The 15,695-nt window shown below is 36.1% G+C and overlaps 1 protein-coding gene across 1 annotated transcript in view; it reads left to right on the forward strand.

Moving 5' to 3' along the window:
• The window catches only part of COL3A1 (collagen type III alpha 1 chain), a 323,606-nt gene that overhangs the window by 184,594 nt on the left and 123,317 nt on the right, over positions 1-15,695 (forward strand). Inside the window, exons 24-27 of the mRNA XM_044075159.1 lie at positions 7,856-7,954; positions 8,143-8,196; positions 8,320-8,373; positions 13,258-13,311. Coding sequence (XP_043931094.1) covers positions 7,856-7,954; positions 8,143-8,196; positions 8,320-8,373; positions 13,258-13,311 — 261 coding nt within the window. The remainder of the gene's footprint in view (positions 1-7,855; positions 7,955-8,142; positions 8,197-8,319; positions 8,374-13,257; positions 13,312-15,695) is intronic.

The raw sequence follows: 15,695 nt of genomic DNA on the forward strand, positions 1-15,695 counted from the left end.
AGAATAAATAAATAATAAAAAGAGATTATTTTAAATTGTAAATAGTTGCATAAAATACGCCAACAATAATTTCCTGCATAAAGGACAGAATGTGATCATTATGCCCAGTTAGGTTTAAGGAGTAATAGAGGAAAGGACAACTAGTGGTAAAAAAGTTGTTAGTCATCTTAAGGGCTTTGCTTCTTAAAAGAAAAAATAAAAGCTTGTAGAGAAGTGTAGGATGATACATTGAGGCTAAACCTACTGATTGTAGCTTACTTGATATCATAACTGCACTTGACTGAATCAAAATAAATATAAATAAAATAAAAACATTTTCTGTGCAGAATTCATCCATTCAAAATCTTCATGTGGAGGGATACATACAATGCAGGTCACAGTAATGATTATGGGAAAAGAACAGTTTACCTGATATAGAAATGTATTTATTTCTTTAATTACTTATTTGTTGGTATACTGGTAATAACAGGCCATGGGAAGTCTCTCACAAGCCTAGCTTTGTCCAGCGCAAGGTTCATAGGTTCATAGGTTGGTACTAGGCTATCGGCCCTAGGGCCTAGGCAAGCCTAGCCATAACAATTCCCTGGGTATTTCTTCCCACAATATTTATTTCTGGGACCCCTGTCTAGCAGGGTGACTGACATGATCCCTGGGGTGAATTTCCTATCTCCCATCCAGTCATCAAGGTTCCTTTTGAAGACGGCCAAGGAGGCGCTCTGCTTAACATTTATGGGCAGTCTATTCCAGAGTTTGGGGAGTCTCTGGGTCAGGAACATAGCCCTCCAGCATGTTTTGTTCATTGTGATGACAAGGTTTAGATCCCTGGAGCGTGTGACTCTGAGGGATTGGGATTTCTTTAAGTGGAGCATGTCCAACAGTTTAGGGTATGACACGGCCTTGTATGTTAAACAGAGATCGCCTCTGAGTATCCGATATGCCACAGAGTATAGCTGGAATTTTTTTTGATGGTCAGCATATGGCATCTGCTTTAGGCCTGTGATTCTTTTAGTGAGGTATTTCTGTGGCCTTTCCAGCTATTGCAGATGTCTTGTGAGGTACATACCAAATGGGGCGTTATACTCTATACTGGGTCTAATGAGTGATGAGTACAGTGGGACAATGACCTCCTTTTTTCTGGATGAAAAGCCCTTAGTAAAGAGGTGTGCCACATAGAAAGATTTCCTGACTGTTGTGGCGATGTGGTTATCGAAGGTGGGACTACTGTCCACCTGTGTTCCTAAGTCTCTCTTCACACTTTCAATGTTTATTGTACTGCCACCTATGTGGTAATTCATGGGTACATGTTTTTTTCCAAAGAGGATAACTATACATTTCTTGGCATTAAGCTTGAGCCCATGGCTCTGGCACCAGGCATCTGTTTCTGTAAGGCCCTTTTGTAGAATATCCGCATCATTTGGGGATTCAATAATGGCTCCCAGTTTGAGAAGTAGATGCCAAACAAGAGCGGTCCCAGGACTGAACCCTGAGGTACTCCACTTGTCACTTGTCTGGAGCTGGATTTGGAGTTGGCTACTTTTACAGTCTGGGTTCTGTCAGTTAGCCAGTTGGCAACCCATCGAGTGACGTAGGGATTTATGCCCAGCTTAGTAAGTTTATCTATGATTCCAGAGTGGAAGATGGTGTCAAAGGCCTTGGCAAGGACCATATAGGCTGTGTGGACTGCCTTACCCACGTCCACAGCTCTGGAGACTGATTTGAAGAAGTCAGTCAGGTTCCGGAGAAAGATTATCCCTTCACAAACCCAAACTGGGTGGGGTCCAGTGTCTGAATGTTGCCAATGTCTTTGTTTATAAGTTTCATGATAATGCTTTCCATGCCCTTACAGATCAGGCTTGTCAGACTGATGGGATGGTAGTTCCCAGGATCCAAGGTGGATCCCCCCTTGTGGAGTGGGATAACTGTAACTGTGTGCCATTCAGTGGGCACGAAGCCTGAGGTGAGGCTATGATTAAACATGACACTTAGGTGAGGTGCCAGTTCATTTTGTAGTTCATGTAGTACACAGCCCGGGATGTCATCTGGTCCCATGGATGCTGTATTCATAGTTTTGGAGAGTGCAATTTCTACCTCTGTGGCCATGATTACCGGAATTTGGCAATCTTTTGGTATTGAGATGGGCCCTTTAGGGGGTGAGAGGAGGTGAAGTTGGCACTAAATCGATCTGCCAGGATATTGGCAATATCCTTGGGATCAGTATATTTAATGCCATTCTGTTGTAGCTCAGAGCAGATCTGAGCATTGCCATTTAGATTCTTGACATAACTATAGAATGCCTTGTGGTTGTCTTTGGAATCTTTGACAATTTTATTTTTGTAACTAGCTTTTGAGGATTTTATGAGGGATCTCAGCTTCTTACTGAGGCAGGTAAGGGAGTTTTTTGCATCCTGAGATTTTCCTCTTTTCTGCAACAGTTTCTTCCTTCTGTTGTATAGTTTGTTTATAGCAGGGGACCACCAGATTGGCTTCCTTTTTTTGGAGGAGAGCATCTTGGTTCTATTTTGGATGGCACAATTCATACATGGGTGGATGTGCTCGTACAGTGCCCTAGTGTAGGATTCAGCAGTCAAATTTTCAGCTCCACTGGATACCACATCAAATATCAGTAAAGTGAGCTTCTTCTACAGCAAATGTCCATAGTATGTTACATTAAATATTTGAATCTGGCTACCTAAATATCCTAAAGACAAGCCTCCATCTGCAATATTACTAACTGAAGTATGGGTAATATCTGTGGTACTGCACTCACACACACTGCTATCTGTCAGCCAGAGCTTAGAAGTACCATGTAGAAGGAGCATTGCATGTAGTAGCAGTACTCTGTGCACTTTATCTCAGGGGTTCACTCAGCAGTAAGAAGCACATCATTCAGTGGTGAGAGGTGTAGCAATGGGGACATACACACTTTATTGGAGGGGACTCAGAAAAGTGCAGCATTGTGCACATAGTACTGAAGGATGAAAGCCGTGCATACTATTACAAACTGAACACAGCAACTCTGAGGTTTTGTGCAGTGTATACCACACATCTGTCAGAGTGCTACATATCTGCACTGTGCATTTTACATCCAGAGAGTGTTACTCACCATGAATCATTCAGCCTGGGTATGATGGATTGGAAGTGCAATTTTGAGTACTTCTGCACTTTGTGGAGAATAATCTTACCTCTCAACTGTACATATTTTTTTGTGCAGATTTCTTGGTATGGCGATGATAATCACTATTCATGTGTGTTTCCACTATGAGTCAACAAAAGCAAATGCACTGATGGTTCAGAAATCCCAGAACTGTATTCACAAAAACAAAAATACAGCCACAAAACACAGTTTTCAGTTGTTTTTTTTTTCTTTTCATCAGGGGGTAAACCCCCACACCCCAACCTTATTTTATATATATATATATATATATATATATATATATATATATCTATATATATATAAATATATATATATATATATATATATATATATATATATATATATATATATATATATATATAGTTTACTATTAGATTTTCAAAGCGAACTCCGTCGACTGTACTTTTGTCGAACACGGAAGTTCGAAAAACGGTAATATCGAACACCAAAAGGCAACCTAAGAATGGTTTTAACATGAGTCGAGTTAGGTGTTCAGTGTTATTGCCGAACAACAAACCTCTCCCCTATCTTGACCCATGTTAAAACCCGTTCCTAGGTTGGCTTTTGGTGTTCGATATTAACATTTTTGAACTTCCATGTTCGACAACAGTGCAGTTGACGGAGTTTGCTTCGAAAATCTAATAGTAAACCATATATATATATATAAGCTGTATTCATTGCTATATCTGTTGTATATATATATCTTTATATCCTGGTAAACCAACTCATATATAAATAAATAAATAAATATGTGTATATATATATATATATATATATATATATATATATATATATATATATAGATAGATAGATATATATAGATATACATACATATACATCATCTCAAAAAAGGAGGAATTTCCCCCAGATAAGGGCATCACTACCAGTACAACTTGTTGATACTGATTTGTTATGGGGGCTTTTTGATCATCTGTGGGTTGAACTCGAGCAACTGAAGTGTGAGAGTTTGGTCTTCCTCCATCAGTAGCATAATGTTCACATGTAGTAACAATAACATGCATTTCAAGCATACTCAAAGCTCAGTTAAAAACATTATAGAATTCCGGTGTTTCAAAATACCATTACAGCCCAGACGTGCATGTTTTAAAATTTATTTTTTTATTTATTTGCACTCTTTTGCATCAGCAATGTTAACCAATATTCATCTGCAGCTTTGGTCCATCAACAAAAGTTTATGCATTCCCCTTTCACAGCATCAGAGCTGATTAAAATGTCCCCTAAGCCTCCATATTTCTGCCACTCACAAATAAATAAAGTAGGTTTATACACAGTGAAAATTCAATACACAAGATATGGCAGTTAAGCAAAATATCTTATTCCCTTTGAAACAATCCCTAAACTGAGATTATATATATCAAACTTCTGTCAATCTTAATACATAAAAGCAAAATAAAATAATACAATAATAAAGTAATAGCTGAAATATATTGCATATTTGCTGGTAATGATTAGAGCTAGGGCTAGGTAAGAAAATAGTTTTAGTGTTTTACATGCGTGGATGTGAGATAATGAGTAGAGTTTGGGATGGGTCAGGGTTAGGGTTAACACACACAAGTAAGGGGGTATGTGGGGGGGGTGCTACCTTTAACCCTATCATTAAAATAACCTAAAGAAATAATAGTCCATTACTGGACGAAATCAGTATATGTATCTTTATTTACACTAAATTATTGATAAACACTAGATGGCTAATACAATCTGCTGAGCCTCAAGCTCAGACCATCTTAACAACCAGCAAACATAAAATGTTTAAAACCTGTATTGTTTGCAGTGTGCCAGCTCCTTGCTTTGTCCATGACCATGCAACTTAAAATATAGCAGCTCTGAGATTGCACAACAGTGGGCAAAAGGGCAAACTCTCTGACCCCACTGTTTTCAAGTCTGAATAAAATCACATTTCTCTCCATCACTGAACACCATATGTGAAACAAATATACTAATTTGTTTTCATTGCTGCACACATGATTTTATTTATTTTTATTTATTTATTTAACATTTGTTGACCGTGAGTGTCCGGCTGAGCTATTGCCCTTTTTTCAGTGGAGGTCTGAGGAGAAAAGCTCCAAAGATATACAATGCAATAAAAGTAGCAATAGAGATACATTTCAATAAAAATAGCAACAGAGAATTTTAGTAGTTAAAATATGTAAGCTACATACATGTATATTATTGACAGATAAAACCATACTATAAACAAAAGGAGAATGTTAAAAAAGCAGAATAAGTTGTATGTTTTGGTTTAAAAAGAGAGTTGAGTAAATATAAGGTTTTGTATGCAGAGTAGCAGAAACTTAAAATGTTACATAAGAATTTCAGGGAGCAAAGTATAGAAGAAACTTTGGAGGTTGCATAGGAAGCATAGGATGAAGTAGTTAATGGTAAGTTTTAGTAAGTTTGTTTGACTGTACTATAAAGGTAGGTAATAATCAGGGAGGGTGAGTACAATGGCAGGACCAGTGTTTTTTAAAGTGGTCTTTGGTTGCTAGCTTAAATTGTAATTGTTTGGGGTAAGCCAGGATCCTTATTTCTAATGGGAGTTTGTTCCATGCAATAGAGGGATGGTAGCTATATGAGTTGCACCATGTGTTGGATTTGGGTTTATCGATTTTTAGTAGGTCTTGGGTTGAGCTTCGGAGAAGTCTGGTAGGGGTGTAGTGAGAGATGAGAGAAGATAGATGTGGGCATAAATCAGGCTGATATAGGATGGAGTGTATGATTTGGAGTTGAGATTGTAAGAACAGGTGAGGTAGTTCAGGCCAGTTCAGGTATTTTAGGGAGAGACAGTGTTGAGAATTATATGTTTGTTGAGTTGCAAATCTAGCTATTTTGTGGAAGGTTGATTCTAATTTGGTAAGTGGGGAGGAGTTCAGATTTGTGAGTATTTGGGAACAATAGGTTAAGCATGGTAGAAGGTAGGCATGGGTAAGAGAAATTCTAGCTTCAGTAGCTTCAGTAGTTAGGAATTTGTTGTTAATGTACAGTAGACCTAGCCTTTGGTGGGTTTTTTTTTATACAATTGTTAATGTGAAGATCAAATTTTAGTTGGTTGTCAATGGTTCATTGATGAACTGCACCCGCTGATGTCACTGCATTCAGTGGAATGAAACAAAAATACATACTAATGAAGTGCAGGTCAGTTGACATATGGTCTTCCTACACACACACACACACACACACACACACACACACACACACACACACACACACACACACACACACACGCACGCACCTGTCTGACATGACAAGGCCAGCTATACATTGCTAAATTAATTTTGATCCAGTTGCAGTTGTGTGTCAGTATAATGGATTCTGGGACTGAAACCATTACATCTGAGAGTGTGAGGGATACATTTGTTTATAATTTCTTATTTTTGTATAGTTATTTTTGTGGAAGATTTCTCCACTTTACTTGCACACAATTCTGTTTTGTTTTCTTGTATTTCCTTTTAATTTTTCAATCACAAATATATATATATATATATATATATATATATATATATATATATATATATATATATATATATATATATATATATATACATGATTAGATGAAGGTGTACTATGGTGGCATTCATTTATTTTGTAGTTGATCATTTGTGATCAATTATGTGAGGGTCATCTATTCTGTTAGTTGATATCTGCTGATTTGCAAACTTTAGTTAATCATATCTCACTTAGTTGAGATGTAAATATTTGTAGCTAAATTGTCTCATAATAAATGATCTCTAAATAAAACAATATATGTCATAAAGCAATACTTTCTACAGCTGTGTGAGCCTACCTACACCAATGTGGGAATTCTATCCATACAACTTTACTTTCTGTATGTCCTAACTGTGAGGCTGCACACACTTTGAGGAAAGGGAAAAGGTTTAGTACAAAAATGAAATGCTCTGTTTCCCTCTCCCATACCCCATAACCAAAACATGGCATTTTCTGAGACATATCCAGGTCTGGTGTACTAAGTGATTGACTGTAAAAAATGTAGTACTCCCTAAATGTGTGCCGGACAATGCTTATGTCACAATAGCACTGCATGTAACAACAACATTGTAACCCTCAAAGTGGCTACAGGCTATGCTTCCAAAGGAGTGCATCAATGTAAACATATGATGTCATTTTCATTGCATGACTTTAATATACAGTATGACCATTGCAAAATCCATTTGCTATTTTATTCAAGTTAAGCAGCCTAGCTACCTATATACTGCATGCATGAATTTGTCTTTTAAACAGTAAAATAGCATTTCTACAGCCATAATTTACAACTGTTTCTAAAGCAAGGTTTCACCTCACATTTGTGTGTAATGGCCCTACACAATGTGATTGGAGTTTCTGAGTCCAACCAGACCATTATTTTACAAAAGTACATGGTTATTATGATCAAAGTTTCTTTGAATTCATGTATCAGATTTATATTTTTGTAAATAATAAAAATATTGGAATATGAGCTATGCACACTACTGACATGGTGAACTTGCATTTTAGGTTCTCATGCAAGTTTTGTCTTTAAATTTAACAACCCTTCACTGCTACAGCTAGGAGTAATCTAAGCATGTATTAGATGGAAACCACTTCTGTGGATTTTCCTTTTTAGTTCCAGTGTACATCCAGCTCTATGTATATATCACCTTCTGATATTTTTGTGTCTTTGTCATTATTTGTTCTTTTAAATTACAGGGTCATGCAGGAGATAGTGGAAGGCAGGGTCCTCCTGGACCACCAGGCCAAAGAGGTCAACCAGGTGTCATGGGTTTCCCTGGACCAAGAGGAAATGAAGTAAGTATCCCACAAAAAGTGCTTTAGGTACTTTCCTCCAAGTCTGAATTCTAATTTAATTGAATTCTGTATGTGTTTTTTAAAAGCACACAAAGTTAAATGATGTATAAATGCAAGATAGGGCATTTAAATGAAAATCCTGAAAAAGTCTATGTTTTTAATATCTATATACATGTTTTTCCCTTTAGGGCGGTCCAGGAAAACCTGGAGAGAAAGGTTCATCAGGTGAATCCGGACCACCGGTATGTTGTACTGATATTTAAACTCTGAAGCAGATGTAAATATATTTGAAAAGAAATGTATAATTTTAAGTTGACTGCATTTTATCTTTGACTAGTAGCTTTAACCAAAGTTTTATTTTATAGGGACTTCCTGGAAAGTCAGGAGAACCAGGACTCCAAGGCCCACCTGGAACTCCGGTAAGTGTGGTGTGCACATCTGCATGCATACATGTTAAATAGTACACATACATTTATCATTGTCAAATACAGAGGTTTTGTCTTTTAATCACAAGGAATATTGAATGCTACCTTTTTAACAATCTGCTAAGTTTATAATTGAATGTTCTTACATAGCACAGTCATATTTTAATGTCATAAAGTACTTATATTTTATTTATTTGCATACACAGGTAAGTTGTTTCAAATTAATGTATAAGATGTGTTTGATTTCTTTTTGGAGGTCCATAAAAACTTGAACATTTTCACCAGCATGTGAAAGTGTATCTGCCAGACCAAAAAAAAAACAGTTCATTATAATATTTTATGTATTTTAACCACTGACCACACAAATTAGAAAGCACAATATGACAGATGGCTTCTTTTGTAGGTAACTGCAATGGAGACTTTTACATTGCAGTTATCATATGATAAGATATGAAATGGAAATCACCTATAAAAATGAAAATTGTCCTGCAACTTTACCCCCTCCCCACCTGGGAACCATGCCTTCAACACTTGTCTGTGTATATATTCCCACTCTGAGCTCACACCACCTTGGAAAATGGAATATTCGTTTGGATGAATTTCATTTCACTGCTGTGCTCATAGCTAACTTTCACAGAGAATTCTCTGATTCAGACTTATTAAAAAGAACCCAACAGAGGTAAAACAAAGAAAGAAAATAAAAACAAAGGTACCAGACAAAAAGCTTGGTCTTCACCTCAGAGCCAAAAATATATAAAAAAGAAAAGCTGAACTACCACGGTAGAAGGAAAACTTTTTAATACAAAAGCAAATTGAATGCTTTCACGACCATCCAGATTGCTTCTTCAGACTTAATAAAACATCACACACTTTACTAGTATATGTACCTTTCACATAAACAATCAGTTAAAACAATCAATTAAATATTCATATTAGGTTCAATAAATAAAAATAATGGAATTCTTAAATATACATAAACAATATATATAAAAACAATGTATGAATACAAGCATGGATAACTGTAAAACCGTGTAGGAAGGAAAACCAATGCTTTAGTGCTCCAGCCCTTAAAAATGGTTTCAGAGAAACAGTTTAATTTATGCCTGGCGGGGTTTGTCTGCATTAAGTTGCAGAATCCATTTTTGTTCAGCCTCCTCTGTTCTATTTCTAATGTCACCCCCTCTAATACTTTCCTCCAAAACTTCTAGAACTAGAAATTTAAAAACATGGTGCATCTCGTCTGCTTCTACGTGCTTCTCACTTTGTTTTTGTATTAAAGAGTTTTCCATCTACCGTGGTAGTTCGGCTTTTCTTTTTTATATCATCATTTTCTTTCGGATGTTCCCGTTAGAGGTCACCACAGCGGATCACCTGTTTCCATTTCTTCCTGTCCTCTGCATCTTGATCTGTCACACCAACTACCTGCATGCCCTCTCTCACCACATCCATAAACCTTATCTTAGGCCTTCCTCTTTTCCTGTTACCTGGTAGCTTCAACCTTAGCATCTTTTTCCCAATATACTCAGCATCCCTCCTCAGCATATGTCCAAACCAACGTAATCTTGCCTCTCTGGCTTTGTCTCCAAACCTTCCAACCTGGGCTGACCCTTTAATATACTTATTCCTAATCCTGTCCACCCTCATCACACCAAGTGCAAATCTTAACATCTTTAACTCTGCCCCATCCAGCTCAAACTCCTGCCTTTTTGTCAATGCCACTGTCTCCAACCCATATAACATAGCTGGTCTCACTACCCTCTTGTAGACCTTCCCTTTCACTCTTACAGGTACTCGTCTGTCACAAATTATTCCTGACACTCTTCTCTACCCTTTAATGTATTAGAGGTAAACCAAACCACATCATTAAACATGAAGTCCAGTGTGGCTGTAAGAAATTATATTTTTGAATTATAAACCCATTTTAAATTATATTTTTTAGAGATAACCAATAGAAGGAAATGTGCTACCTGGCTTCTGAAGGTTAATGGTTTATACAAGTGCTCACAAATAACACTCGTATTCCTATTTAAACAGAATATAACTGGTTTAACATTTTGACCTACAAGTGCACTGTATAATGTCACTACATTTGTTTCTTGCCAAGACTGGTAGACCAGTAGATAGTTTCGAGTGCATATAACACTGCCAGTAAATCATAATGTAGGCATTTGAAATGAACTTCATCATTAAGTAATCACTTCTGTATTAAATGTATGCTACAAAAATGACCAAGATCTCAAAATGATCTGAAGAATTAAACAAACCCTTTTATATGATATTTTCTTCATTATATCCCTTGAAGATTTCTTTCAGTCTTTAAAGAATCTACTTATGCCTCAATAAAAGTATTTTATTTTATTCTGAGTAAGATTGTTCTAATACCACCCACTTCTTCTCCTCCTTAACCCCCTTTACAGCAGTGATTCCAAAATGAGAAATTATCACCTCCTCTTCACTGTGCAGTTGCACATTTTCATTCATTAAGGCTAACCAAACAACTGTTTCATTTCATGTCATTTTTCAGATTTTGCCATCCAACATGTATCCTATTGCCCAATAGCAATTCCCTGCCTTCCCATTGGCTCAGATGACCCCATCACAGCTACCTTACCCTACACCTACTTCTTCTTAGCCTGTAATTGTTTAGAAGAGGTGGATAGATACAAGAGGCTATTAATCAGAGCTAGAAAAGGAGGTATTTTCATAATAATTTGACTCCCAATATATATCAAAAACAAAAAAATCCCAACCAATGTAAACTAATAACCCTAAAATAAAATAAAAAAACACATTGACAACACTTTTTTATAGTATTCTATAATAGGCATATGGCATGCAACACACTCAAACTTTGGATGTACAAAACAATCCATGAGTACATCTCCATAACATGTGCATGTCTGAACTTATGTGTTGCTAGCCTGCCAGCTATACTCAATGCTCTGATCACTTTCAGGTTATAGCATTATAGTATCAAGTCTCATGTCCTCCTCAGAGTGGTTGCCTGTTTCTATCCATCATTGGTCAGCAGCCTGATTTAAAAGCCACTTTCTACACACTGATTACCAGAACTGTGTATAGAAGGTCTTCCACAGGAGTTAAATTACTCATTATTTAATTACGAATTTGAAAGGATTGTTTACACAACAGAATCTCCAGAGACTCCCTCTTAATAATTCAGCATCTTTTGGACAGAGTGATGTATAGTTTAGCAGCCACATTTAATTAGAAAATAAGAAGTTGTTCAACTTGGTATCTTGCAGGTTTATGCTCAAAACTCTGTTAATCTTTGATCTTCACCAGAAATCTATGAAATGTATTTCCCATCTATATTACTGTCAAGAAGTTACGTGGCAGTGAATAGTCTATTCCTAGTTCACTAATTTATTCATACTGACTTTGGTTTGTATGGGAAATAGCATACTTCAAATAGCCAAACCCATTTTAGTTGTAAGTAACAAATTCAGAGTGAATATATTTCCAAATGTGAGGGTGAAAGAACTACTTCCTTCAAAATGTGCATGTGTATATGGGGGGTGCTTCTGGTTTGTGTTTTTTTTTTTTTGCAAGTCAATGTCGTAGCATTTCTTTGTGTTGACAGCATGCATTTGATTACTTACTATGAATCCAGTGTGACCTATCTCATTCTGCACTTAAACAAACCCTGATTGTGATGATCCCTTTCTCCATTCCTTTTTAATAGTCACTTAACATACCTAAAGAGAAGACTGAAGCGTAAAACAAATATGGATAGAGGTCATGCTTGGAATGATTATTATAAACTAATTGTATATGCTGATGACATCCTCTAATGCCAAAAATCCTACTGAACCCTTAAAGCATCTAAGGAAGCAAAAGCAGCATTACAAAATGTCCAAGTGATGTAAATGTCCAGAACACATAAGATGTACCATTCAATATACTGTAAATGAATATTAGATATCCTATTCATTTATTTCTTCTGAGACCGCATACCTGCTCCTCCTACTTATTTCCTGTTTAACTTAGGAAAAGATGGCTTCTCTTTGTCTAAAAATGGACATCCTGCATTAGTTTATTTATGAGGCTTAAAATTTGCCCTTCTCCATTTTTATATCCCAGATACTTGGAAAACATTAATACATTTAGACCTGCCAAAATTCCTTATAGTATGTGCAGCTTTAGCTGCTCCAATGTACAAGATAATGCGGAAAAAGAAAGGAAACGAAATTAGGAGTGTGGATTGTTTTGCAACTTTAAAAGCAGTAATATACTTGTTGGTGCCTCACTGACAGTAGCCATTAACAAGTTACTTCTCTGTTACTCTAAATGGTTTAAAAGTGGAATGATATGTTCGTCTTCCACATCCAAAAAATGTAGGAACACAGTCTATTACAGCTTTTAAAGCTGCTTTAACTTCCTGCCACTGTACTCTGGTAGCTGTTGACTATTTATGCCCTGGAACAAGATTAAACCATAATAACAGTAAAACGCCCTTAATAAAACTTTGTTAAGCATATTTATTATGTCAGAAAGATGTTTAACATAGTTGCCTTCCCCCAATCTGTAGAGTAATTGTAGCACCCCCATGCTAAAAAAACTATTAAAAGTAAAAAGTTGTCACACGTTATGGATAATGAGTGCAAAGTTCTGAATAAAGCAAATGTTTTGAATAAACTTAAACAGTAATCCTTTTAACACTCACTGGTTCTTTCTTTTGGAAGAGTCACATTGAGCATGTCATTTTATGCACATTACCTATGTTATTCAGTCATTATTAGCAATGTATCAATAGCATTGTAATGGCGATGTGCTGTTCTTGCATAGGAATATAAACATTAATTTTTCTCACAATACTATATGATTTAAAATTGGTAATATTGTGTTTTCTTCATTAAGGGAGGACCAGGAGAAAGAGGAGAACCTGGTGCAGTTGGACCACCTGGATTCCAGGTAAAGTTGTATGCTTCTGCTGGTAAATATGCTAAGATAGTAATTGTATTTCTTACATGTAAAATCATGAATATATATATATATATATATATATATATATATATATATATATAATATGTATGTGTGTATGTATATATATATATATATATATATATATATATATATATATATATATATATATATACACACACACACAACACACACACACGCACACATGCACACACGCGCACACATACACACACGTGTGTGTGTATATATATATATATATATATATATATATATATATATATATATATATATATATATATATATGTATGTATACACACATATATAAATATATATGTAGGTTTATCATCAAAATGTTGAAACACATCTGTGCGAGTGTTCGGAATGCTGAATTTAAATGTCGAATTTTGAAATAATTTTCCCCCTAATGTTGAACATGGTACAACTGGAGTTCATCATTTGCTATTTCTGGGAGTTTTGTTCGAAAACCTATTTGCTGTCCTGGACGTAGAATGGGAATAGAGTTTTGACATTGCAGATTGGGTAAAACAGTTTCTGACATTATGTAACCTTGAAATCATACATTTGCACAAGTGTCAGTTGAACATATGCGTTTCAACATTTTAATACTAAACCACACACACACACACACACACACACACACACACAGATATATATATATATATATATATATATATATATATATATATATAAACATGATTAACTTTATTCAGTTGTATGTATAAATGATTACAGCATGTGCATTGAGAAATGATTGTAAGGACTGACTGAACAATGAGATAGTCCCAAGTGCATGCTAGAGTTCACTCTGTTTAGTTTATATTTGTTTTTGTTCATGTATACCATAAATAGTTATCAAAACAAAAATAACTGGTTAAAAGAACTAATGGAAGACACTATTGTGGGAACCTACTGCTTACCTTTTATTAAAATCTCATAACTAACAATTTCATTTCACCATGGATGAAAGTACTTATAACAAAATTTTAATAAAAGATTGGTAGTTGGATGCCACAGCTGCATCTTGACTATATTATTTTAACCATATGAAATTATACTAACTAATTTTCTTGGGTGGCGAAAGCCAGGGTACCTTTTTGGCTAGGCTTATATAGGCCCTAGGGCCAGTAGCCTAGTGCCTACCTATGAACCTATGAAGTTTAATATGAAATATACAATGTGAGGTGAAATGTAAGCTAATTAGTGTACTCTAACTGCCACACACATATAACTCATATGCCAAGCACAGACAGCTGAGTGTGAATCAGCAGACTGAATGTCTAGCTCAAGTATTTAAAACCACTGCTAAGCAGTATGCTGTCATAGTCATGTGTAGATATTAAAGATCCACACGTATGTCTGTCTTTACGTATTCCTTTATCACCCTTTTCACATCAGTGACTCACAAATGATGATAAAGTTAATAACAATGTATCATATCCAGTATTACACAGCACATATCTGTTGGAATGGAGCTGAAGGGTAGCATTTAAAATATTTTATTGTTTAATACCTTAAATTAGCATTAAGCAAGAAAGGCACCATTCAGAAAACCTGCAGTACTGAAACAGATAAATAAAACAAATGCCTTTTCTAATCTCCACTGTGTCCTGTTATGTTCAGTGTACTGCAGAGTCCAAAACAATTGATGACTGTGGTAGTATGCCACCCCACTCAGGATTACTCAAAACACATTTTGTAAACAACTGATCTGTACTGTTGTTATTCCAAATACTGTGTGCATGACAGTTTTCTCTGTCATAGATGCAGTTTTGCAGATGGCCTACAGGTGGTACTATGGGGAGATGTCAAGTATAAGGTGTTATCAGCAGTTAAATGGAAAATTTAGCAGATATCAGCTGATGCCACCGATAGGTAATGAGTTTCGTTTACATTTACTCTTTCAGAATCTCATTACCTGTTTTTGGATTAAGATGGATTTCTGCCTCTTGCATCACTGTTGCTGCACTGGATAAAAAGAATGAATCACTCCAGTACTCTTCAAGCAGGATGTCATACTGGGGGAGGGGCAAAGCTGTGGTTTAGGATTAGGGTAACACTTCTGGATGACAGGGGTACTCTGCAATGCTCTTCATTTCTTTTGGCATCCCACTGATTTTGTAATGAAAGCTTAGGATAGTAGTATGTCATAGCAACAGAACAGTACAACAACACTGGTTCATAGGTTCATAGGATGATGGGGGAGTCTTTGGGAGTTCTATTAATGTCAGAGACCAGCCTGAGGCCTTGCATGTGGGTTGCGCGAGTGGAGTTTGACTTACGGATATGCAGCAACTCCATCAAGGCTAGGTCTGAGATGGCATTGTACGCCAGACACAGGTCACTTCTGAGCAGTC

Source organism: Protopterus annectens, chromosome 6.part0, assembly GCF_019279795.1.
Source record: "Protopterus annectens isolate FY-2018-M chromosome 6.part0, PAN1.0, whole genome shotgun sequence".
Taxonomy (NCBI): Eukaryota; Metazoa; Chordata; order Ceratodontiformes; family Protopteridae; genus Protopterus; species Protopterus annectens.